General features: G+C 39.1%; 1 protein-coding gene across 4 annotated transcripts in view; it reads right to left on the bottom strand.

The window, feature by feature from the left end:
- The window catches only part of STXBP5 (syntaxin binding protein 5), a 179,242-nt gene that overhangs the window by 3,496 nt on the left and 149,572 nt on the right, over positions 1-26,174 (bottom strand). For all 4 annotated transcript variants that reach the window (XM_038742277.1, XM_038742273.1, XM_038742274.1 and 1 more), the window contains 5 exons: positions 21,532-21,582; positions 14,472-14,711; positions 13,117-13,486; positions 4,764-4,929; positions 1,199-1,310 (listed from right to left, as the gene is read on the bottom strand). In XM_038742277.1, the coding sequence (XP_038598205.1) occupies positions 1,199-1,310; positions 4,764-4,929; positions 13,117-13,486; positions 14,472-14,711; positions 21,532-21,582 (939 nt within the window). The remainder of the gene's footprint in view (positions 1-1,198; positions 1,311-4,763; positions 4,930-13,116; positions 13,487-14,471; positions 14,712-21,531; positions 21,583-26,174) is intronic.

Genomic DNA, 26,174 nt, shown 5'->3' on the forward strand with positions numbered 1-26,174 from the left:
AAATGAGGAAATATAGAAAACGTTTTTCATGGTTGAATTGAAATGCATGAAAATGAAATAATAGCATTTTAAATGTTTCTATCATCCTACCCTCACAAAAACATCACACAGATAAATAATCCTCTAGAAACAACTCAGAGCTACAGTGATATGAAGTTCCAATTCCATCAATAAACATTTTGTACTGTATCAAATTTAGACAAATGCAACAAGTGGATACAACTACTCCAACTATGATATTCACCAAAACCTAAACTACCATGAATTTACAGTGTTTTTAGAGCTTCTTCTACTTCCTTTAGCCCCATTTTTTTTCCATACAATTAGCACAGTACAGTGCCTGGATATGCTTTCATTGTTTGGAACATGAAAACCCCCCCACAAAATATGGATTTTGATCATTTTGATTTTCAAATAGGCTTATCAGTCATCATTTTACAAATTTACCCTGCTTCAAATTTTGAAAAATATCTTTGAAAGTAACTCCCCTCAGTATCAATTACACAGTAGGAGCCATTGCTATGTTTTTTAATAGCTGCTTTGCCCCACTCAAGGTTATTCAATTTCATTATACTTTCTTAAGTGTCACTGCATTATCTCTTAAAATGATTATGCTTCTTATTTTTTTTTCATTTGGTTTTTCATATGGGTAAATGCTAAGATATACATTCTAAAAATCTTTTTAGAAATCATGTGAAGAGTGGCAGTGATGATTAAATGGAAATGGCCTGCATGTTTTATACCTTTATACAAATTTTGTTAGCTATTAAGTAAATCCCTGGTAGAAGCTGGTGTTTTGAGAGTTTCTTTCACTTTTCAGTTTTCTACGGTTCTAGTGAATTGAGAGATTTTTCCTTTTTTCAATTGAAATTACCCAACAGAGGCAGCAGTAAATTCACATCACCTCAAGAAATAGAATTGCAGGTAACAAACTTTTCATTTTTTATTGTCTCAACCTATCTCAGCCCAAATCTGTTATTCAAAATATCACATCAGATTTGGAACTATAAAAAGGTTTGTTATTTTTTTTGTGTGTGTGTGTACACACATATATACACACACATATATATATATGTACGCATATATATACACACACACACATTAAAATTCTTACATTTCTCAATACCTGTGTGAAAAAGCAATGTATGCAAATGAATAGCCCTATTTTATGAATATAGGTAATAAAAAAGGAACTTACAGAGTTCTTCTCTGTCAAGGGATTGTGCACCACCTCCAAATAAGCCTTTAAAAAATCCCCTATTTGGTGCTTCAGGTGTTTCTACTGGTGTGAAGAGCTCACCCAACATTTCCTTTGAAATGAAAATAAATTAGCCTTTTTAAAAATTGAAAGCTATTTCAAAGATAATGGAAAATAATTAATAAACCATAAGATTATACTTTCATCTTAGTCTTTTAACATTAGTTTTGATAAAACCCAAATCTATTTAATAAATGAATTAACTGACGAGGTCATGAGGGGGGCAAGGAAGAGAGAAGCAGCATGGCCTACTGGAAAGAGTATGGGCCTGGGATTCAAAGGAACTTTGCTACTTTTGTGTGACTGTGGGCAAGTTTCTCTGTGCCTCAGTTTCCTCATCTGAAAAATGATTATTAAATCCTCCTTCCTCCGACAGACTGTGAGTTCCATGTGGGATGGGAACTGTGTCCAACCTGATAAACTTCTGTCTACCCCAGCGATTATAACAGTGCTTGACACGTAATAAGTGCTAAACAAATAGCATTAAAAAGAGGTACTCAGCAAAATTTCTTCTCAGTCATATGCTACAATTTTCACACCAGATTGGATCAGAAATATATTAGAATTTATTGTTTTATTTCACCCAACTTTTTCTTTTGAATCTCATCTGATTTAAATCAGAAAATACTTTAATCAGATATTTTCTGTCCCTAGAATCACAACATTTTGCCTATAGGCCAAGCCAAAGAGAAACAAAAAGGAGGATGTGGGCGGGAGTGACAGAATTAACATTTCTGATTCAATGTTACAATTAATGGTACAATCAGCTTCTGGAGGAATAATTCAAAATTCTTATTCTTTGTTCTTCAAAAACATTAAATTAGGCTCAATTTTAAACAGATTAGAGAAGATACATAATCTAACTACTGCCAAATGTATAAAGATGGAAATAAACTTTTAGGTTGCTATTACTCTCGCTGAATGCTTTTTGACTAAGTACAAGACATTATTTACAAATTTGAATAACAATTCTTGTAGACACTGAAGAGAACAAAAAGGGAAACTTTTTCAATACTCTGCTTTTACAGCAGTGAAAAAGAATCCTTAGTTAAAAAATCCGGAAATAGTAAGTCACCAAAAGAACATTTTGATTTATTGCTTTACTTCAAGATTTTGAGGCACACTTTAAATAAGGAGGGTAATACTTATATACTGATAGGATTAGTCAATGGTGTGCCTTTTCATTTACATTTAAGCAAATATTTTTGCCAAGGATCAAGAATACCAAGAGTATGGCCAATGTTAATGCAAATATTATGGTCTCAAATTTTTATATTTATGTATACATATATAACAGCTAATTAAATCTGCTAATAGCTCTATATTAGATAATCTAATGGAAATGTGGTATTTTGAATCTAGTGAAGAATTAGCACTTCACTTTTAGTGACACCTGGAAGTGACTTTCATTGTAGTTCCTTAATGATCATATTATATACTCATGGATTTTGCCATTTTAGTGTGAACTGAATTTCATATTTATATGGTAGAGTTCTGTCTAATACAGCACTCATGGCTCTTGTCTAAAAGCTAATCCTAGTGACTGCATTTAATAAATCCTTGGATGGAGAAATTTCACAATAAAGATTAAACAATTCTAATTCTCACCAAAATGTATATGGGACTATGAAATATGCTTCTTCCAAAAAAATTCAACTATATGGGAAAGGTTGTGGAATCCATCTCTAAAGAGTTTAGAAAAGGAACTAGATAACCATCTCATCAGGCTTATTGCCATGAACCATTTTCATAATGCTTGGACATAAGGACCAAATGATACAATTAACATTTGACAATATAATTATTTGGTCTTCTCCAACGAGAATTAAAAAAAACTTCCTGATAACACGAAGTCAGAAGCATTTCATAAAAGTTAAAAAGCATTTAGCATTTCAACAAGATTAAATAAAATCACAAATAGTTAAAATTATCTCAAACAAAATCCTAAGAAATACTGCCGTCAGAATAATTTGCTTTTTTCAGTTTATTTGACAATGCTTTTAAAAGAAATTAAGATTCAGTGCACACAACTGTGATCAAACATAAATGGCAAGAGAAATTAAAATGCTACCCACAAAGAGTGCAATGCTGTCAAAACAAACATATGATTCCTTTGATAATCTAGTGTATACAAGTGAAATGGACTGGATCATAAACTAATACGACTGACTTGACAGAACCACACATATGCATTTTTTAAAAAAGCATCATTAGATACACTTTTCCTGGATACAGATTTCCTTTTTGAAACAGTTTAAAAATATAAGATGGAAATCAAGAATATCTGAGATTTTTTTATTGCTAAAGAATAACTGCACATACAGTGCTTAAGGTGGTTGCACAAGGTTATTTTACTTTTTTTTTTTTTACAAAGATTTCAATATACCAAGCGTGTCCTTTAGAAGTTTGGGGATAATTGATATCTTCTACATTGATACTACAGCTTCTACTGCTGAAGAGGGGAAAGTCATAGCTCAACAGGAAAGGTATGAAAAAGCAGATCTATATTTTGGTTAAGCAGGGCAATAATTGAGTCTAGCTTCAATTTAGAACAAAATCTTGCACTCAGGAGCACCTTACAAGAGTGAAGAGTGGGTAATAAAATTTTTCTGTCAATATGGACACAGTTCTTATTCAGTGAAATACTTTAGAAATGTGCATTAGCCTCCAAAATATAAAATTTGGCTTAAAAAAACTTTATCCACCAAAATATGATCCAGGAAAACTCAGTGAACGATGGCTGAATGTTCAGGTTATTTAGAATTTTCTCTCTTTCCCATACCTGCAGCTAAGGCCCACCACAAAATTTTCCAAACTAGCATTTCTGAGAGCAGGAAGTAGTGCCAGCTAAAACTGAAAAATGGGGTTCAAAAATTAATTATTAATTATTATGATGGTATTTGTTAAGCACTTACTATGTGCCAAGCACTGTTATTAAGCACTGGGGAGGATACAAGTAAATCACATTGTCCCACGTGGGGCTCACAGTCTTAATCCCCATTTTACAGGTGAGGGAACTGAGGCACAGAGAAATTAAGTGACTTGCCCAAAGTCCCACAGCTGACAAATGGCAAAGCCGGGATTAGAAATTATGAGCTCTGACACCTAAACCCACGATCTTTCCACTGAGCCACACTGCTTCTCAGTAAAAAGAGTTACCTTTTAACTACTTTCATTTCACAACAATAATCTCCACTAAATGAAAATGAGTTTTTCTACCAATAATTGTTTACAATGTAAAATTTGCCGCTGTACTGTACAAATGAGTCAGATTTCAAGTTATTTCCTATCACCTGAAATAATAAACTAGTGTCTATGGCAGATTAGCTATTATTGTCCCTCCCTCATTGCACATGCATTGAATGACTCATTAAACAATATTTTTTACTTCCCTATTTAAGCTTACCACAGAAAGCTCCCACAGGAGTGTCAAAGTCTGTGGGCATAAATGACTCTTGAGTGTACGTATGTTTGAAAAGATAATAGCATTATTCTTGCTCTTTACCTGAAGATTTTCACATGTTTCTTGACTGTAGGTGAGTCTCTGTATTTCTGTAGGTGATACCAGGTACAATGCCTGTCCATTGTTGGTGAAGCAGAATGTTCTGGCTATCCGCATGTTGGTAAGTGGCAGGTAATAAACATCCAACAATGGCCTTAAACTTGGCAGACTTGAAAAGAAAATGAAAAGATTGTTAAAAGTTAAAAAAAGATGGAGTTTTTTCTTGATGTGGTTTGTAGTTTTATATAAATCCATGGTTTCTTAGCTTCAATTTGTTCCCCCCCTTCCCCCCCATCAGTGTCTATGAGAGCAACCTGGTGTTCTGAGGCTCATAAACAATATTCAGAAATTCAAATAAAATTCTTAATCATGATTCTTTGGAAGACAACTACAATTAACTTACAGCACCAATTCTGAAGATCAAAATCAATCAATCAGTCAATCAATCAATCGTATTTATTGAGCGCTTACTATGTGCAGAGCACTGTACTAAGCGCTTGGGAAGTACAAATTGGCAACACATAGAGACAGTCCCTACCCAACAGTGGGCTCACAGTCTAAAAGGGGGAGACAGAGAACAAAACCAAACATACCAACAAAATAAAATAAATAGGATAGAAATGTACAAGTAAAATAAATAAATAAATAGAGTAATAAATATGTACAACCATATATACATATATACAGGTGCTGTGGGGAAGGGAAGGAGGAAAGATGGGGGGATGGAGGGGGGACGAGGGGGAGAGGAAGGAAGGGGCTCAGTCTGGGAAGGCCTCCTGGAGGAGGTGAGCTCTCAGCAGGGCCTTGAAGGGAGGAAGAGAGCTAGCTTGGCGGAGGGGCAGAGGGAGGGCATTCCAGGCCCGGGGGATGACGTGGGCTGGGGGTCGATGGCGGGACAGGCAAGAAAGAGGTACGGTGAGGAGATTAGCGGTGGAGGAGCGGAGGGTGCGGGCTGGGCAGTAGAAGGAGAGAAGGGAGGTGAGGTAGGAGGGGGCGAGGTGATGGACAGCCTTGAAGCCCAGGGTGAGGAGTTTCTGCCTGATGCGCAGATTGATTGGTAGCCACTGGAGATTTTTGAGGAGGGGAGTAATATGCCCAGAGCGTTTCTGGACAAAGATAATCCGGGCAGCAGCATGAAGTATGGATTGAAGTGGAGAGAGAGACGAGGATGGGAGATCAGAGAGAAGGCTGGTGCAGTAGTCCAGACGGGATAGGATGAGAGCTTGAATGAGCAGGGTAGTGGTTTGGATGGAGAGGAAAGGGCGGATCTTGGCAATGTTGCGGAGCTGAGACCGGCAGGTTTTGGTGACGGCTTGGATGTGAGGGGTGAATGAGAGAGCAGAGTCGAGGATGACACCAAGGTTGCGGGCTTGTGAGACGGGAAGGATGGTAGTGCCGTCAACAGAGATGGGAAAGTCAGGGAGAGGGCAAGGTTTGGGAGGGAAGACAAGGAGTTCAGTCTTCGACATGTTGAGCTTTAGGTGGCGGGCAGACATCCAAATGGAGATGTCCTGAAGGCAGGAGGAGATGCGAGCCTGGAGAGAGGGGGAGAGAGCGGGGGCAGAGATGTAGATCTGGGTGTCATCAGCGTAGAGATGATAGTTGAAGCCGTGGGAGCGAATGAGGTCACCGAGTGAGTGTAGATTGAGAACAGAAGGGGACCAAGCACTGAACCTTGGGGAACCCCCACAGTAAGAGGATGGGAGGGGGAGGAGGAGCCTGCAAAAGAGACTGAGAAAGAATGACCGGAGAGATAAGAGGAGAACCAGGAGAGGACGGAGTCTGTGAAGACCTCTGTGAAGTCTGTGAAACCATGAAAACTTTGTCCCTAGGCAGTCTAAATCACAGGAATTAAACCAGATACAGTCCTATAAAAATCAGTGATTGTGTTTCAAGCTCTCATTATAGTACTCATGCCTTGTCTCATGCTACATGCACACACAAAATAGCTTCTTCTGTCACATGGCATACGCACTGTGGAAAAATTCCTGAATAATGTTCTATCCAGAATAAATTCAGAACTGTTAGGGATTGTGAAGATCAGTCTTCTAATGACATATACAGCTCTATGGAAGCAAGGACCACTTACTAATATTTAGACTAGGTCTGTGTAAGATTTGGTGTCATTACTCATAATAAAACCCACCATCACGGTAGTGGGTAATTAGAGTGTTTTAAAACAGAGTTAGGGTTACAGTCTTGGAAAAAGAGAAATGACAGACCAATAGTGAGAAAAGTGACATCACTCCTTTTGGAATGTCCATGAGCTCAATTACTTAAACTTATTGTGCTTTAATAATAATGATAATAATGGCATTTATTAAGTGCTTACTCTGTGCAAAGCACTGTTCTAAGCACTGGGGAGGTTACAAGGTGATGAGGTTGTCTCATGGGGGCTCACAGTCTTCATCCCCATTTTACAGATGAGGGAACTGAGGCACAGAGAAGTTAAGTGACTTGTTCAAAGTCACACAGCTGACAACTGATGGGGCAGGAATTTGAACCCATGACCTCTGACTCCAAAGCCCGTGCTCTTTCCACTGAACCTCACTGCTTTGGTTCCCGAGCGTTAGTGCCGCATTTTCTGAAATTATAAGGGAATTAGAGGAGTATATCCTAAAAGCAGGATTAAAAGTTCTTTGCCAGTACAGTGCATTCAAATAGAAGTCACTGCTAAAAATACATTTTGACTGGGAAGCTGCCACTGGCAAGGGAATGAGAAAGCAGCTCTGGGGTCAGCCCTCAACAGGGGAAGAACATGGAGTGCCCCTGAAGATCACAGCTCAGGGCCTTGGGGAGGAGTAAAATAGGAGAGGTGAGGCTGTAGCTGCTGGTGCAGGCCATCCCCAACCCAAGCTCACGAGGGAGGGGACTCTGTCACCTCCATAACCTCATTCTGTGAATTCTCCTTTTTTTCAGAGCAGAGTTTTTGCCTGATTCAGCTCATTTCTAAATCAACCACATTTACTGAGCATTTACTGTGTGCAGAGCACTTTAACACGTACACTATAAGAGAGTTGGCAGACATGTTCCCTGCCCACAAGGAATTTTCAACATGGCCTAAAAGCTCATCTGATTTTGTTGTACACAAGTACATTTTAAATTGATTTTTTTTCCAAATGGTGCAGTTAGAAACTGCTCTGTCTCCCACTATAATTTGAAACTTCCAAATTGGAATGAGGGGCAGGCTGGCCTAGTGAAAAGAACACGACAGTGGGAGTCAGAGGACCCAGATTCTAATTGCGGCTCCACCAAATGTTTGCTGTGTGACCTTGGAGCAGTCACTCAACTTCTCTGTGCCTCAGTTACGTCATCTGGAAAATGAGAATTACGACTGTGAGCCACGCCTGGGACATGGACTGTGTCTAATTTAATTAGCTTGTATCTACCCCACCGCTTAGTACAAATACCATAAAAGACCTGAATTGGCTTTGCCAGCCATTAGACATACATCTTCTTAAGCTATAGCAGCGTGGCTCAGTGGAAAGAGCACGGGCTTTGGAGTCCGAGGTCATGGGTTCAAATCCCGACTCTGCCAATTGCCAGCTGTGTGAAAGTCACTTAACTTCTCTGTGTCTCAGTTCCCTCATCTGTAAAATGGGGATTAAGAGTGTGAGCCCCACGTGGGACAACATGATCACCTTGTAACCTCCCCAGAGCTTAGAACAGTGCTTTGCACATAGTAAGTGCTTAATAAATGCCATTATTATTATTATTGTTAAGCTCTTAGCGCAGCACACAGAGCTCTTAGCACTTAGTAAGGGCTCAACAAATATGATTGATGAGAGAATGATGTACACTGCTCATGTATTATACCCCTCTCCCCTCTCCCTGTATGTTTGCAAAAATTCTAAAGATTGAAAAATCTTGCTTCCAATATTATGACATTATGAAAGGGAAGAAAGCCATCACTGTTGACCAATTATTTGAAGCAGTAGAGTTTTAAATTGCTCCCCTGAAGTGAGGCTTGATATAGAGAGGTTTGGGGGATATAAAAGTAATAACAAAGGTATTTGTTAAGCGCTATGTGCCAAGCACTGTTCTAAGCACTGGGGTAGATACAAGGTAATCATGTTATCCCATGTGGGGCTCACAGTCTTAATCCCCATTTTACAGATTAGGCAAATAGGGCACAGAGAAGTGAAGTGACTTGCCCAAGGTCATTCAGCAGACAAGTGGTGGAGCCGGGATTAGAACCCATGACCCTCTGACTCCCTAGCTCGTGCTCTATCAACTATGCCATGCTGCAACTCTGTGAATGTCTGTTTTGGCATAGAGGGAAGTGAATTGAGTTTTGTAATGTTAGACTGGTGCAACTTATCTCCTGTTGAAGGAGATTTGCTTATGGTATTTACTGTTTATGGTTTTTGTTAAGTGCTTACTTTGTACCAGGCACTGTACTAAGCACTGGGTCTGCCTACTTGTCAAAGTTTGAAATATGCTTTGAAGTTGTAGTGAAATATATAAATGCAAAATGATTAATAATATATCTTACATAGTGATTGCTGCAGAATGCAATAGTTTAGGGGACGATTTGGATAATATACAGTGAAATAATTGCTACCATGTGAAAAAGAGATTGGGTCTGGAAGTCAGATGATCTGGGTTTTAATACACTTCTCCTACTTTCCTGCTGTGTGTCCCTGGGCAAGTCACAATTTTTCTGTGCCTCTGTTTCCTCATTTGTAAAATGGGGATTCAATAAGCATTTTCTCTCTCTCCTCTAAACTATAAGCCCCATGTGGGACAGGGACTAAGGTCAACCTGATTAACTCCTATCTAATCAATCGTATTTATTGAGCGCTTACTGTGTGCAGAGCACTGTACTAAGCGCTTGGGAAGTACAAGTTGGCAGCATACAGAGACAGTCCCTACCCAACAGTGGGCTCACAGTCTAGAAGCACACAGCACAGTACTTGGCACAAAGTGCTTAACAAACATAGTTATTATTGTCATAATGGGGCTACGATTGGTTATTTGATGTAGATGTCAAGAATACTTCCTAAAGCTCCCATCAAGAAAAAAGGAGGATAACGCAAAGATGTTATCACTAGTTAAATTAATATTTTAAAGTGAACCAATTTTAACTCTTTAAAATTAATTTTTAATGAAACACTTTATGCTAAAGAAAATTGATTCCCTCAATTTGCTTCCCCTAATCACTCTATCCCTGACCTTCTTTCCCTTTCCTGCTCTACATCCCCAGCCCCCAGATTGGCCCCCATCAGGTCATGTCATCCAACTCCTCCCCACTTCTCGCACTGCCCACCACTGCCTCAGCCAAGTGTGGCCTGTGGCACCTCCCACACCCCATTATGGGAAAGCTTCTCTTCATTCTTGATCCGTTCCTGATCCAATCACTGCTCCTCCTCACCATCACTGAATCCTGAATCCCTAGATGGCCCCTCTTGAAGGGGCCTCATCCTCTCTGATTACCCAAGACTCACTGGGAAAAGGAGAGGAGTTGGCTTGCTTCTGGTCTTCCAAAGGTGCTCCTTACAATTCTCCCCTCCCCCAACCCAAATCGGTCTCTTTCCTTTCCTTTGAGATCCACATCCTACACCCCTACCACCCATTTCGATTGCTAAGTGCCATCATTTACTGCCCCCAAGGCCCCAACTCCAACTTTCTGAACCATTCTGATCCTTTTCTCACATTCCTTCTATTTCCATCTCTTACACTGATCCAAAGGGACTTCAGTAGGCATGTGGACATTTCCGATGGCCTTCCCACTGCCCGTTTTCTCTCACTCCTCAACCCCACTGACTGCTACTCCACCCCACCTCACCCACTCACCAACCTGGATATACACTCCATATCACCATCTCTAGTCACTGCAATCTCTAACATCACTAACACCGAAATTCCATCCTCCAACCGTAACCACCTCACCTGCCTTCTCTCCCATACACCCTTTTCCTGCACAATTGTCCTGTTCCCCTACCAAAAAATCTGATCTTTTGACCCCCTCTAAGTTTTCCAAGTCACCATGCCTCATGTAGTCTCCATGCCTCATTTAGTCTCCACTCCGAACCACGCTTAGTACAGTGTTCTCCATGTGGTAAGTGGTCAAGAAATAGCACTGAGGATACTGATACACAAATCAATGCCCTCAACTCCACCTCCTCCACTGAACTCCCTGGCTCTCTGGCCCCTCCAATCTTGTACCACCAACGCGCAAACCTAGATCACCTCCAAAGTATGTCTGCTCTGCTCTTATGCTTGTGTTACAGTGCACTACTGATGAAAATCCAGACATCAAGTAGAATTCAATTATTTAAAACCCCTCAACTGCTATAACAATGCCCACTCCTTCATCCAGCAATATTTCTCGACTTTCTATTATTCCACTGTTCAGTGCCCATGCCAGCTGCTTCAATCAAGCAGTTTGAGTACTTACTGTGTTCAGAGCACTGTTCTAAACACTGGGAAGAGTACAACAGACTTGGTGACTAACTCCTCAAATTCCATCACCACAGTCTCCCCATTTTTAGCCCCAAGTAACTGCTACCAATTTCACTGATAACACTGAAAACACCAGGCATAATCTTCCTAAATTCTACCTGCTTCTTCCCAGTCCCGCCACCCTCTTGCCCCATCTTCAACATTCCCATCCTTCCTAGAAGCATCATGAGAGGCTAACTCTTGCCTCCTCTTAGAATATACCCACTTGCCATGTGCCTGCAACTTCTACCTTTTTATACCTTATTTAAACAGCTGCCTGCTCTTTTCTTCCTTCCCCAACCACCATCTTCAATTGCTCATTCTCCAATGGCTCTTTCACCAGTGCTTTCAAACATGCCCATGCATTCTCTAGGTTAATAATAATAATAATGCTGGTATTTGTTAAGCGCTTACTAAGTGCCAAGCACTGTTCTAAACACCGGGGGGAGCTACAAGGTAATCAGGTTGTCCCACGTGGGTCTCACAGTCTTCATCCCCATTTTACAGATGAGGTAACTGAGGCACAGAGAAGTTAAGTGACTTGCCCGAAGTCACACAGCTGAGAAGTGGCAGAGCCCACAACCTCTGGCTCCCAAGCCCATGCTCTTTCCATTAAGCCACGTTGCTTCTCAAAAACAAAAAACACCTTCCCTTGATACCATGGCTCCCTCCAGTTATTACCTCCTCTCCCTCCTACCATTTCTGTCCAAACTCCTTGAATAAATTGTCTATACCTACTGCCTGTTTCCTTTCCTCCAATTTTCTTCTTAACTCCCAGCAATCTGGGTTCCATCCCCTGAAGCCCATGGTAACTGCCCTCTCTACAGTCACCAAAGACCTCCTTCTTGCCAAATCCAACGGTCTCTACTCCGTCCTAATCCTCTGCAATTTTTCAGCAGCCTTCAACAGTGTGGAGCGCCTCTTTCTCCTGGAAACACTATCTAACAGTAACTTCACTGACACTGTCCTTTTCTGGTTGTCCTTCGGCACACTTTGCTGCTTTAATGCCAACCTGTTCACTGTAACTCGATCTCGTCCATCTCCCGCTGACCTATTGCCCACTTCCAGCCTCTGGCCTGGAATGCTTTCCCTTGTCATATCCTACAGACAATTACTCTCCCTATATTCAAAGTCTTACTGAAGGCACATCTCCTTCAAGAGGGCTTCCATAACTAAGCCCTCATTTCCTCTTTTAATAATAATGATGGTATTTGTTAAGGGTTTACTTTGTGCCAAGCACTGCTCTGCGTCACGCTTATTCCCTTTATTCACCGTCCCTACCCCCAGCACCACAGCACTTAAGTAAATATCCATAATTTTTTCTATTTATATTGTTGTCTGTCTCTCCCTCTTGACAGTAAGCTCGTTGTGGGCAGGGAATGTGCCTGTTAGATGGTTGTGTTGTTCTCTCCCAACTTAGTAAAGTGCCCTGCATAGAATAAGCACTCAAAAAATACAACTGATTGATCTGGCCATTCCTTCTCAGTTTCTCTTTCCAGCTCGGTTCTCTGCTTTCACCTAGTGATTATGCGAGTCCCTCAAGGCTCAGTTCTGGGCCTGTTTCTGTGACCCATTTAATCCTGCTGACTTGGAAAACTAATTCACTCCCACAGCTTCTACTGTCAGCTTACGTGGATGAATTCCAAATCTACCTCTCCAATCAATCATATTTACTGAGCACTTACTCTGTGCAGAACGCTATACTAAGTGCTTGGGAGAGTACAAATAACAGTAATATTTTAGCGATGCTATGAAGGTTGAATAACTATTACCAGAAAGAAAACAAAAAAGGACAAAAATGTACAAAACAAACCATGATCCATTAAAAGGATCATTTTTTCTCATTTTGAATCAATCCTTTGATGGCATGAAGGTGTATCTTTTTCTAAAAAGTAAAAATCCTAATTCTTACCTGAAGGTCATGATATGTCCATTGGCACAGTAACATGCAAGGCAGACACTATTGCTCAATGCCACTATATCACCCCGAAGAACAAATGAGGTCTCTGTTATATTCTGCTTATAAGCACAGTTCTGGGTTGGCAGTGAGATGACTTTGGCTTGCTTTACAGAACATATCACTGCATACTGGTTTTCACTGATTTCCTGAGAGGAGGAGGGAGAAACAGAGACAGGTCGCCGCTTTTTCAATTTGTCCTTTTCATCTTTCTCTTCAGGAACATTGTGTTCCCTCCAAGGCTCATATGCTGGTGGAACTAAACATCCGATGGTGTCTAGAAATGCCATTCTCAGAATTTCTCCCTTTAGTCTCAATATTGTACCTAAAAATAGAACGTGAACAAATACCTGAAATAAATCTTCAGAATCAGCTCTCTTCTCCAGTACACAATATTCTTCCAATCCCTACTTCAGTTTGAAATTTTTGCCTCCAATTACTAAAGAGCTCTAGACAGCCAAACTCTGAGAAGTCCTAGATGCCAAAATACTAGAAATTTTAGATGAGAAAGGCAATTGATTCAAAAGTTCAAAATCCCCCAGTGTTATTCTCCTGTGTTACTGCTGAATGCTATTCATGCTGTAAAATAATAAATCAGTGGCTGGAAAGCTGTAGAACTGCTTTTTACTGTGCCCCACCATTTCCTTCTCTTTCAACCAGGACTATTAGCCATAGGTTACCTTAGTATTTCAGGGGATGATATAATAATAAACAAAAATGTGATAACTTAAATACTGAGCTTCTTGACATTGAGGGTCATGTTACTAATATTATGTTATAAATCTGGAGGCAGGAAACATAATATATTATTTTCCAAATCGCTGTCTCTCCTAGTAAGTCAATCGTATTTACTGAGTGTTTACTATGTGCAGAGCACTGTACTAAGTAAGCTCTTGGGAGAGTACAGTACAAATATAGACAAACACATTCTTTGCCCACAACGAGCTTACAGTCTAGAGGGAGAAAAATATACGAAAGTGCTGTGGGGCTGGGATGGGGGATGAATACAGGGAGCAAGTCAGGGCAATGCAGAAGTGAGTGGAGAAGAGGAAAGGAGGACAGTCAGGGAAAGCCTCTTGGAGGAGATGTGTCTTCAGTAAAGCTTTGAAGGAGGGGAGAGTAATTGTCTGTTGGATATGAGAAGGAAGGACACATCAGGCCAGAGGCAAGATGTGGGTGAGAGGTCAGCAGGGAGATACTCTAACTGTGACTATCATTCATACCTAAAAAAGGCAATCTGCATTACAAAGTTTAAATTTTAGAATTCTTAAGAGCAATCAGCTAGAATGACAAGCCTTGGCCATACATACCACTTGGCGAGACAATTACTGGCTGAAGAAGTCTTTGTTCTCCTCCCGGGGGAAGGTTCAGTGCAATGACGAGCACTGTACCTAGGGTAGTGCCAACCCACAAACACGGAGAAGGTGATGAATCTGCTTTTCGAGTAAATGTTTCGCAGAAATGAAGAGCTGAAATCGCTTCTCGGGATTCTTTGTCGATGCTTGTTACACTAGAACTCCTTGATCGACTGAAGGAATTGTCTCTTACATCTGAAACAATTTAAAATTGAATCGGACAATAATTTCAGAAAGTGTCAAGATACAAAATCATATAAAGGCCAATTCTGAAGGAACTTTACCAACATAATTTTCCGGGTTCCCTAGCCATTCACTTGAAAGTATATGTAATCTCAATTTAACGTGAACTCACAATATCCCCTCCAAAATGTTAATATTTGGTCAGTTACTCTGGGAAGTTGATATTTAATCAATGGATTTTGGTATTCATCATATCATTGACTACTGGAGTTCCATCAGGAACTAGATCATCCTGGGCTATTTTTGAAGAATAAAGCTCAAAGTGACATCTAGCACACTATTTAGCCACGGAGTTTAGACTTTTTGCATGTGTGTGTTGCGGGGGGGGGGGGGGGGGGGGGGGATTCTTAGGCAGTTACTATGTGCCAGGCACTATACTAAGGGCAGGGGTAGGTACAAGCTCATCAGGTTGGACAATGTACACATCCCACATGGGGCTCACAGGCAATCCCCATTTTACAAATGACGTAACTGAGATACAGAGAAGTTAAGTGACTTGCCCTAGTTCTCACAGAAGACAAGTGGTAGAGTCATGATTAGAACCCAGGTCCTCCTAACTCTTAGGCCGGTGTTCTGTGCTCTATCCACTAGGCCATGCTGCTTCTCATACTTATAGTAAACTTATCGCTCTTTAGCTGTCAGTAGCCTACAAGGTTTAGTTCTGAGTTGTCTATTATTTTTAGTTTCCGGCAGAATTAATCTCCACACATGACTTCAACTACCACCTACATAAGCATATGACTCCTAAATCTATAACTGTCATGACTTCTCACCAGCTTTGAATTCCATGTCTAAATCAAGCCTGCTCTTGCTCTATTTCATGGGTCCACGTTTTACAATCTCCAACACAAACTCCTGTGTAAATTACTAGTTCACTGGGTCATTTCCTGGGCGAACTACTAGTTTCATTGGTCTTCTGGTCTCCAGTTTCTTCCCTTTTCAGGCCACCACCCTGTTAGGTGATAAGCCTTCTCCTCTCAACCTTGTAAAACAGGTTTATGAGTTTAAAGATCACTGAAAAGTTCCAACATGCAGCTTTAAAAAAAATTAGAATCACGGGGTCTAATTAGAGTCAGGGGTCTAATTCTGAAATTAAAAAATTAGAGTCAGGGGTATAATTCTGAAAAGACAGGAAGCAATAGAAAATGCATATACCAAGGAAAAACTTCAAACACAGACTATGTCCTAATAGACTTAAAGGCCCATCTCAAAGGGTTATAATAATAATTGTGATATTTGTTAAGCACTTATTATGTGCTAGCATTGTAATAAGTGATGCTGGGGTAAATCAGTCAATCAATCAATCATATTTACTGAGCGCTTACTGTGTGCAGAGCTGTTAAAGGGATTTACTCACTCGTGGAAAACGTTTTCATGCAGGAAATGGGAAAGTAGGGACAAACCATGGACATAGAAACAAAAAGCCAATGTAATAATCGAGCTGCTTTTTAAAGGTCCACCTAAGCTCCTAGATAAGCAGGAGTTCATTTTTTTATGATATTTCTTAAGCGCTTACTATGAACCAGGCCCAGAACCCAAGTCCTTCTGAGTCTCAGGCCTGTGCTCTACCTACTAGACTACACTGCTTCTGTTGGAGATGTGGTTCTTGGGAAGCAGTATGGCCTAGTAGATAAAGCAGGGGCCTGGGAGTAATAAGGGCCTGGGTTCTAACCCTGGGACATGGACTGTACCCATCCTAATTATCTTGTATTTTTCCAAGTGCTTAGTACAGTGCCTGACACTTAGTAAGCACTTGCTAATAAATACTACCACAAAAAAATGTAGTTTAGTCCCTAAAGATCTTCTCCCTAGTTATGACTCTGCTTCACCTCTGACTCCAGAAGACAGAGTATTTCTCCATAAACAACTCACAGCTCATTACCTACATTCAGCTGCACAAATTACCTTTTTAAGATGCTGATGGTGGCACTAATTCCTGCTCACTTCTGAGTCCATGGAGTCACGTGGAGCAGCATGGCTCAGTGGAAAGAGCTTGGGCTTTGGAGTCAGAGGTCATGGGTTCAAATCCCGGCTCTGCCAATTGTCAGCTGTGTGACTTTGGACAAGTCACTTAACTTCTCTAGGTCTCAGTTCCCTCATCTGTAAAATGGGGATTAAGACTGTGAGCCCCCCGTGGGACAACCTGATCACCTTGTAACCTCTCCAGAGCTTCGAACAGTGCTTTGCACATAGTAAGCGCTTAATAAATGCCATCATTATTATTATTATTATTATGTGGGCTCTGGGTTCCTGGAGAATTTTGTCATAGGAGTCAGGCTTATAAGCCTCTCTTGCCCATGACCCTTTTTGTGTGGTAGGATCACCCACAAAGTAGCAAACTTACTACTGATCTCCCATAATGAAGGTCTCTGGGGAACCAATCAAATCAGTGGTATTTTAACGAGTGCTTACGGTGCACGGAGCATTGCACTAAGCGCTTGGGAAAGTACAATACGATAGAATTGGCAGGCACGATCCCTGCCTATGAAGAACTTTTAAGTTACATTGAAAAATGTGAAGTTGCACCATTAGAACTCTGGGAAGTAAAAACCATCTATTTTTTTTTTTTTTTTTACCAGTTTTCCCACTACAGGACATAACTGTGCCTGTGATTGAGAAGCAGTGTGGTCTAGTGGATAAAGCACTGGTCTAGGAGTCATAAGGACATAAATTCTAATCCCAGCTTTGCCACTTGTCTGCTGTGTGACCCTGGACAAGTCACTTACCTTCTCTGGGTCTCAGTTCTCTCATCTGGAAAATGGGAACTAAGAATATGACCCCTATGTGGGACAGGGATTGTTTCCAACTCAACTATCTTGTATCTACCCCTAAGTGCCTGGCACTTAGTAATCACTTAACAAATACCACAATTATTATCTATTCATTTTCTGCCAAATAGTGAATTCTGCTATATAAGATTGTTTAATAAATTAAACATTATTTCTCTTGCCAGTGGCTTATTATACCGGCAATACATTCTAGGATTATTAAAGAATGAAGTGATATTGATTCTATACGTTAAATATTTAATGGCTTTGGAAATGCCTTTATTTGTAGATACAATGTAGTTCATTTTTCTACCACATCATATGATTCTGCTTACATATAAATTTACTAGCTAAACTGAGATACATTATTTTTACCCAGAAATGTTAATGGTCAATAACTGATCAATTTAGTCACCTTTAATGATAAAGCAAACAAGGGTGGCACATTTACAAAATAGCATTCATAAATGACATTTAAAAGTGATCTTTTAAAACTGACCCTACTAATACAAAATTCAAAATTTACATTCAAAATTTTTATTCATAGGCTGAAATGGTATTATTTGGCTTGGTACATAAGGATATTGAAATTCCAACTCCTAATATGATATATTTGCATAAATTAAATCAGAAGTTACAGAAGTAAATTAACCACTGATAATCACTAATCACTCTGATTCATGTAGGACTAACAATGAGAACCAAAAAGCAAGTTCAGCCAAAGTTCAGTCTTTAATAATAATAATAACAATAATAATGATGGTATTTGTTAGGCGCTTACTATGTACAAAGCACTGTTCTAAGCGCTGGGGGGATACAAGGTGATCAGGTTGTCCCACGTGGGGTTCACAGTCTTAATCCCCATTTTACAGATGAGGGAACTGAGGCACAGAGAAGTTAAGTGGCTTGCCCAAGGTCACACAACTGACAAGTGGCGGAGCCGGGATTTAAACCCATGACCAGCTAAAAGATAATTAATGCAATACAGAATCTACAGAATGGGGAAAGTACTGCAAACCATATGAGAAGGAATACAATAAATGAGTTATTTCTTCACAAAATGAGGTGACTGTACACCTATGGAATCCTTAAATTAAGCAAAAATAGAGGAACAGTGGAAATTAAGGGACGTGTGAAGAGGAGGCTAAGAAGGGAAGAGAAAAACCAACAAATAGGCATTTATGGTTGACTGGGATTAAGTTAAAATCATCAGTCCGAAGTATTATGCAATACTTTTTAACCAAATCATTATTGAAAATCAGGAATATGAGCATAATTTGAATCACTGGCGAGGTATTGTAGAAACTCAGATTTCATAGATGCACCTTCTAATGCACAACGCTCATAAAAACTACTTTAACGTTAAACTTGGGCAGCAGTCGGGCCTACTGGAGACAGCACAAACCGGGGAGTCAAAAGGACCTGGGTTCTAATACCAGCTCCACTGTTTGTCTGCTTTGTAACCTTGAGCAAGTCACTTAACTTCTCTGTGCCTCAGTTACCTCATATGTAAACTGAGGAAGACTGTGATCCCTATGTGGGACACAGACTATGTCCAACCTGATTAGCTTGTATCTACTACGGTGCCTAGTACATTGCCTGGCACATAGTAAGTGCTTAACATATACCATTAAAAAACTTCTCATTTACATAACCAAAAGGGTAATAAATGCTTAACAATCAATGATTTTTTCATTATTGTAATATTTTACTAGCTAATGTTTTGCTCCTTGGTAAGTGATTTAAGCTATGCCTAGAACTTTGGATTAATTTATATTAGTTATTTATCAATAACTACCTACATACAATTTACAACTGATATTCAAACAAGGCTACTAGCCATTTCATATTATTCCTTTCATATACTGTAGAAAAATAAAGATGGCATTATAATTACAGATACTTTCGTTTGGCCATGTTGAGCTAATGTCCATACTAATCTTTACTACAGAAAACACAATGTAATTCCAATAATTTGATCACTAAAAATACTTTCAGGATAATAAACATTTATCAAGAATCACTAACCATCTATGAACAGATGAAGCTATAAAAATAAATAAGATACTCATTAAATTTGATTCTAAAGATAATTTTGTTTTAATATACGTGGTCATGTTAAGCTAACTTTGACCTTCTTTGCTTTTGATTTCCATAAATCTTGGCTTTGGTTATTACGACAGTTCTAAAGTCTCATTTTCTAGCATGCCTGAATTTATTTGGGGCTGAAAATCATTCTTATTACAAAATGGGTCAACTAACTACCAAATTAATCCTCTCTTCCTCCTCATTCCCCCCACCCTATACCCTCCACACAGCATTTGTATATATATTTGCACAGATTTATTACTCTATTCATTTTACTTGTACATATTTACTATTCTATTTATTTTGTTAATGATGTGCGTATAGCTTTAATTCTATTTGTTCTGACAATTCTGACACCTGTCTACATGTTTTGTTTTGTTGTCTGTCTCCCCCTTCTAGACTGTGAGCCCGTTATTGGGTAGGGACCATCTCTATACGTTGCCAATTTGTACTTCCCAAGCGCTTAGTACAGTGCTCTGCACAAAGTAAGCACTCAATAAATACGATTGAATGAATGAATCATCTATGAGCTTCTTGAATACAGGGTCATGTTTGAGTAATATTTCTCAAATAGTCCTCAAGTATTTAGTACAATAATCTCTACAAATGCAATACATCGTTTAAAAGGAAATCAAGTTAAGAGTGAATTTAAAACCACTTGTCTTTACTAAAAAACTAATCATTTATTTAAATCTTATTCAATTATCTCGACTCAGGAATAATTACTTTTTATCAATAGGAAGGAGTCAACCCTTGGTTAAAGATGGGGAGTACATCAATCAATCAATGGTATTCACTGAGTATTTACTGTGTGCCAAACACTACACCAAATGCTTGGCAGAGTACAATACAACAGAGTTGGCAGACACATTCCAGTCTATAGGATGCAGCATTACTGTTCCTGCATTTAAAAGGAACCAACCTAAAACTACAGATGGAGAAGAGATTGATAAAGAAATATGAAGTGACTGGGAAGAATACACTAGGAACGAGCCCTAAAACACTTCAACCCTAGGCTGTAAACTCCTTACGGACAGGGAATATGTCCACTAACTCCACTGTATTGTTCTCTCCCAAACACTTACTGTGTGCAAAGCACTGTACTAAGTGCTCAATAAACGACAAAGAAGGGACACTAAGAAAGGAAGAAGCTTCTGTGCCAGAAGATTATTGTCAAATGTGTGTCTGAATACACATTTGTTCTCCATAAATGAGAAAACCTGAAGAGGGTGACTGAGTTTGGCTTCAACCTAGGGCACTGACCATTTGGTCAAATGGTCAACAGAAATTTTTGGAATATTTTTCTGAACGATGGCGGATTAGGTGGTCATAATTCAATAATTTAAAAATTGGTTTGAAAGAAGGATGGCTAAAAATTTGAATACCATATTTTGGTCTAAAACGTACATTTGCTTTGAATTATATTTGAAGTAAAGCCTGTGATTTCAGGAAACCCCTGACTCCAGGTTAAAGTTGATTCACCTGTCTACATGTTTTGTTGACTGTTTCCCCTTTCTAGACTGTGAACCCATTTTTGGGTAGGGACCGTCTCTATATGTTGCCAACTTGTACTTCCCAAGCGCTTAGTACAGTGCTCTGCACGCAGTAAGCACTCATCATCATCATCAATTGTATTTATTGAGCGCTTACTGTGTGCAGAGCACTGTACTAAGCACTTGAGAACTACAAATTGGCAACAAATAGAGATTGAATGAATGAATGAATTCACAGTTTGGAGGAATACCAAAAAAGCAATTGCTTTGTATTTCACTTGTATTCTTAAAATCTTGCTGCTTCAGAGCTTAAAATTACTTGCTAGTAAACATTAATCTCATTTCTTGAATTATATCAATGATTTTGTATCACTTGAAATTGTTATCTTGGTGCTTAATGAAATATCCTTGATTCTTACTTACCTAAATCAGGCTTTAGTTCAGTAGGCAAGCTTAACTTCCTTGACATCTTGGCTGAAAGGTAAAATAAATCTTTAAAACTCAGATGTGCATATGTATTGGTATCATTTTTGATTACATGCATTTACTTATATTTACATATTTGGACTCTAGTAAGAAATCTTTCTATCCTACTCGGGATATTTCTTACGTTAGTAGACATGCACGTGTGAGATATATTCCTTATTACCCACTAAAGGAAAAGGTAAGTTTTAAGAGCACCACAATTCCCACCAAAGAGTGCAAAGTCCAATAAGCAGTATTATAAGAAAATCTGGTGAATGTTAATACAATGGATGATTCTGCTCAGGAATGCACACAACTTAATAACATGGTTAACTTTAAGGTCTAAGGATAACTAGTTGTGCTTAATAGTGGATAAATTTGGGGATACTCTAACAAATAGCAGCTACTCTTGCCACAAAAATAACAGGTTCTAATTTAAGGCAAGTGGAAATAAATATACCAAATCCCAAATTAGTCACATGCAACACACAGTGCTTTCTCATCCATATTTTGCAAAAAGCACTAAAGCTTGTTATCCCGAGAGGGCTGCTATCATAGTTAAGTTTGAAACTCTTAGGATATAGTCAAAACACGGACCCTGCTAGTCGATAAGCACTTCATGTATGGAAAGTAAAATCCGGTCACGCGCTATAACTTCCACATCTAAAGAAATAACAAATAAATCCAATGATAGAACAGCAGGATTATAGACATTATATTTAAGAGAAAATAAGACAGTCAACTGTTCTTTTCAGTCAACTCCTCCTTTTCCCTTAGGAGGAGTTACACAAGATTGAGGCCTAGTGGTCTGGGAATCAGAGGACCTGGGTTCTAGTCCTGGCTCCACAGCTTGTATGCTGTATGACACTGGACAAGTCACAACTTCTCTGTGCCTCTGGTTCCCTAAGCCACAAAACAGGGATTCAACACCTGTTCTCCCTCCTATTCAGACTGTGAGCCCCAAGTGAGATCTGACTGTCTTGTATCTACCCCAGTGCTTTAGTAGGGTGCTTGGGACATAGTTTGCACTAAAAATACAATTATCATTTATCATCATCATCATCAATCGTATTTATTGAGTGCTTACTATGTGCAGAGCACTGTACTAAGTGCTTGGGAAGTACAAATTGGCAACATATAGAGACAGTCCCTACCCAACAGTGGGCTCACAGTCTAAAAGGGGGAGAAAGAGAACAAAACCAAACATACTAACAAAATAAAATACAATAGATATGTACAAGTAAAATAAATAAATAAATAAATAAATAGAGTAATAAATATGTACAAACATATATGCATATATACAGGTGCTATGGGGAAGGGAAGGAGGTAAGATGGGGGGATGGAGAGGGGGACGAGGGGGACAGGAAGGAAGGGGCTCAGTCTGGGGAGGCCTCCTGGAGGAGGTGAGCTCTCAGTAGGGCCTTGAAGGGAGGAAGAGAGCTAGCTTGGTGGATGGGCAGAGGGAGGGCATTCCAGGCCAGGGGGATGATGTGGGCCGGGGGGTCGATGGCGGGACAGGCGAGAACGAGGTACGGTGAGGAGATTAGCGGCAGAGGAGCGGAGGGTGCGGGCTGGGCTGGAGAAGGAGAGAAGGGAGGTGAGGTAGGAGGGGGCGAGGTGATGGACAGCCTTGAAGCCCAGGGTGAGGAGTTTCTGCCTGATGCGCAGATTGATTGGTAGCCACTGGAGATTTTTGAGGAGGGGAGTAATATGCCCAGAGCGTTTCTGGACAAAGATAATCCGGGCAGCAGCATGAAGTATGGATTGAAGTGGAGAGAGACACGAGGATGGGAGATCAGAGAGAAGGCTGATGCAGTAGTCCAGATGGGATAGGATGAGAGCTTGAATGAGAAGGGTAGCGGTATGGATGGAAAGGAAAGGGCGGATCTTGGCAATGTTGCGGAGCTGAGACCGGCAGGTTTTGGTGACGGCTTGGATCATTATTACCCTTCTTCAACCTGCTCCCTTTTTGTTCAATCTTACGGTTAAACAGAAAAATCTAATACGTAGGTAAAGAATAGATTCTATGTCTAATCCTATCATCGATGTACGAAGCAATGGGGTAGGTAAATGAGATATTAGGCACAATCCCTATCCAAGAAACTCAAAATCTGCAAGATACGGCTAGAGTTATCACCCTTTCACATAATTGGAAACAGGTTTAGAAAGAATAAGTAACTTGGACAAGGCCACCTAACAAGGTGGGATTAGAACTCAGATTTCCTGATGGCCAATCCCACACTCTTTTCACTAAAATAGTCATATTCCACCTATATTAACTTATCAAAACTACTCTAGTATAACTTAGAACAATCCAGAATTATCTATATAACTTTAAAATGCACCAGCAAATGTGGTTTTTGAAGGGAAAAGATATGAACTACCATCAGCATACCAATGAGTTGCAGAACTCATACTCTTCCTATTTTTGATCATTTTTGATAAATGAAAGAAAATGCTGCATGGAGCCACAGCAATACATCTCCGGACCCAACTGGCGATTTTTGGACTCTGAAATCTCGTCTCTCCTGACAGTTCTGCCCACACAATTTTGTACAATACAACTGAATGAATGAATAAATGGCATGATTTTTTTTGAAAAAACAAAAACAAAAAAAAAACAACTTTGCACAGCTGCTTTAATGATTCCAGGAAAGTTGAGGAATAAAGTAGGAACTTATGAAAGTAACTTGAAAGAGACTGATTGTTATAAATACCAGGAGAGAATAATTACACCATAAGATCTACTTCAGAATGGGAAATTAATCAATATAATAAAAGCTAAAAAAAATTAAATCACACTTTGCCAGGGTAACAGAAAAGTTTACATTAAGCTTAAAACCTTAAAAAGTTCCTTTACTACACGAAGATACAATGCTAGTTTGAAGCAATAGTCTGACATCCTTTCTTCTAAAGGAATCAGTTTGTCTCTGAAAATATTTTCAAACCCTTGAAAAGTTAATCCCGCCTTTAAAAAATGAACCTTTACATTTTCCTTTTTAGTAAAAATAAAATGGTTAGAATGTGCTCATTGAGCTATAAAACAAAGATTTCCAGTTTTTCTAGTAAGTTTCAGTTCATGTCTATAACTATATACACAGAGGGCATTAATAACAGGGGCATGGCATGTCTAATCAAACATTTTAACAACTGCTTAAATAGATACTGGGTCATTATGATTGATAATGGTTGAAAACAAAATTATTTTCAATATTTTACTGTAATTTTTAATTATAACTACGTTTTTTTCTTTCAATTACAAAGCTTACATTAAAGAATTACTCAATTTCTGCAGATTTCCACATTAAAGAAAATCCATGCTACGGTGCTTATATCTGACACCAGATGCAAGTACACAAAAACTTCTTCAAAAACCACACTGTGCTACATCCAGTATGGCATACATTTTCCAAAGAATGATTCTGATTCTTGTCATTGCATTTTAACCCAATAGTGTAGCAAAACATCCATTCTGTCAGAACTTCTTGTATATGCATCAGGAAAATTACCACAGATGAATTTCCTTAAATCCTACGTTACTTGCAATAAACTGGGCATTTTGAGAGGATGATTAATTCTTCTAGATCTCTGGGAGAAAGTTAAGTATACTATTAAATATACTGAGCATTCACTTTTGCCATGTTTAAATGGATCTGTAGTGCTTTATTATATTCAATATTTTTGAATTGAGATGATCCATTTCTTGAATTTTTCTTGAAAGACAGCTATGGCATTTCCTAAGCACTTACTACGTGTCAAGCACTGTTCTAAGAGCTGGGGAAGATACAGGATGATCAGGTCAGACAGTGTCCCTTTCCTAGACAGGGCTCCCAATCTGAAATTGTCACTACTTTCATTACAAAGCCTTTCCAAAGTAACTAAAAATCCTGCACAGATACTCACATTTTTGAATTGGAAAACGCAAAATTAAAAAATAAACTTTCTAACCAGCTCTCCTAAAATATACCAACTTCAGCCATAAACATTGACCTCGATAATGTTTCCTATCTGCACATCTTTTTTTCCCTTCCAGACTTACCTTTGGGCATATTGGCACTGAAAACTGTGGATAATATTACAGTATATCTCTTTTGAAAAAAAGTAAAATTGGTTGGTAAACATCCATCAGGTGAAAAGCTAAATGTACATTATGACAAATTTAACTTTTATAAAATTGGAACAGCATAATATATAGATACGCTTATTTTTATGCTAGATGATGCTTTTGGAGAGGGAAGAGCATTGAAAGTAAAATTAAGATCACTTTTTATTAGAGTTCTATTTTTTTTAGAACAAACATTTTTGTTTCAACAAGATAATACCCCTGAATTAAGTAAATGTTAATAAAAGAAAGTATAGTTAGTGCCTTCTGGAGGTAGAGAGGAAAATGGTGACCTAGCTCTAAACTAATGAAAAACATCATACTTTAATTCTTTCATGTGAAATTTTAATAGCCTGTATAAAAACCATTATTTTATCACGAGAGCTACTGAAGACAATTTTATCTTCATCCTGAAGAATGATCTACTCAACCTCTAAAAGGTTCATGGGCCTGTACTAAACGCATCACTATCACTTGATGGTAGCATTCAGTAGTA

Source organism: Tachyglossus aculeatus, chromosome 2, assembly GCF_015852505.1.
Source record: "Tachyglossus aculeatus isolate mTacAcu1 chromosome 2, mTacAcu1.pri, whole genome shotgun sequence".
NCBI classification, from domain to species: domain Eukaryota; kingdom Metazoa; phylum Chordata; class Mammalia; order Monotremata; family Tachyglossidae; genus Tachyglossus; species Tachyglossus aculeatus.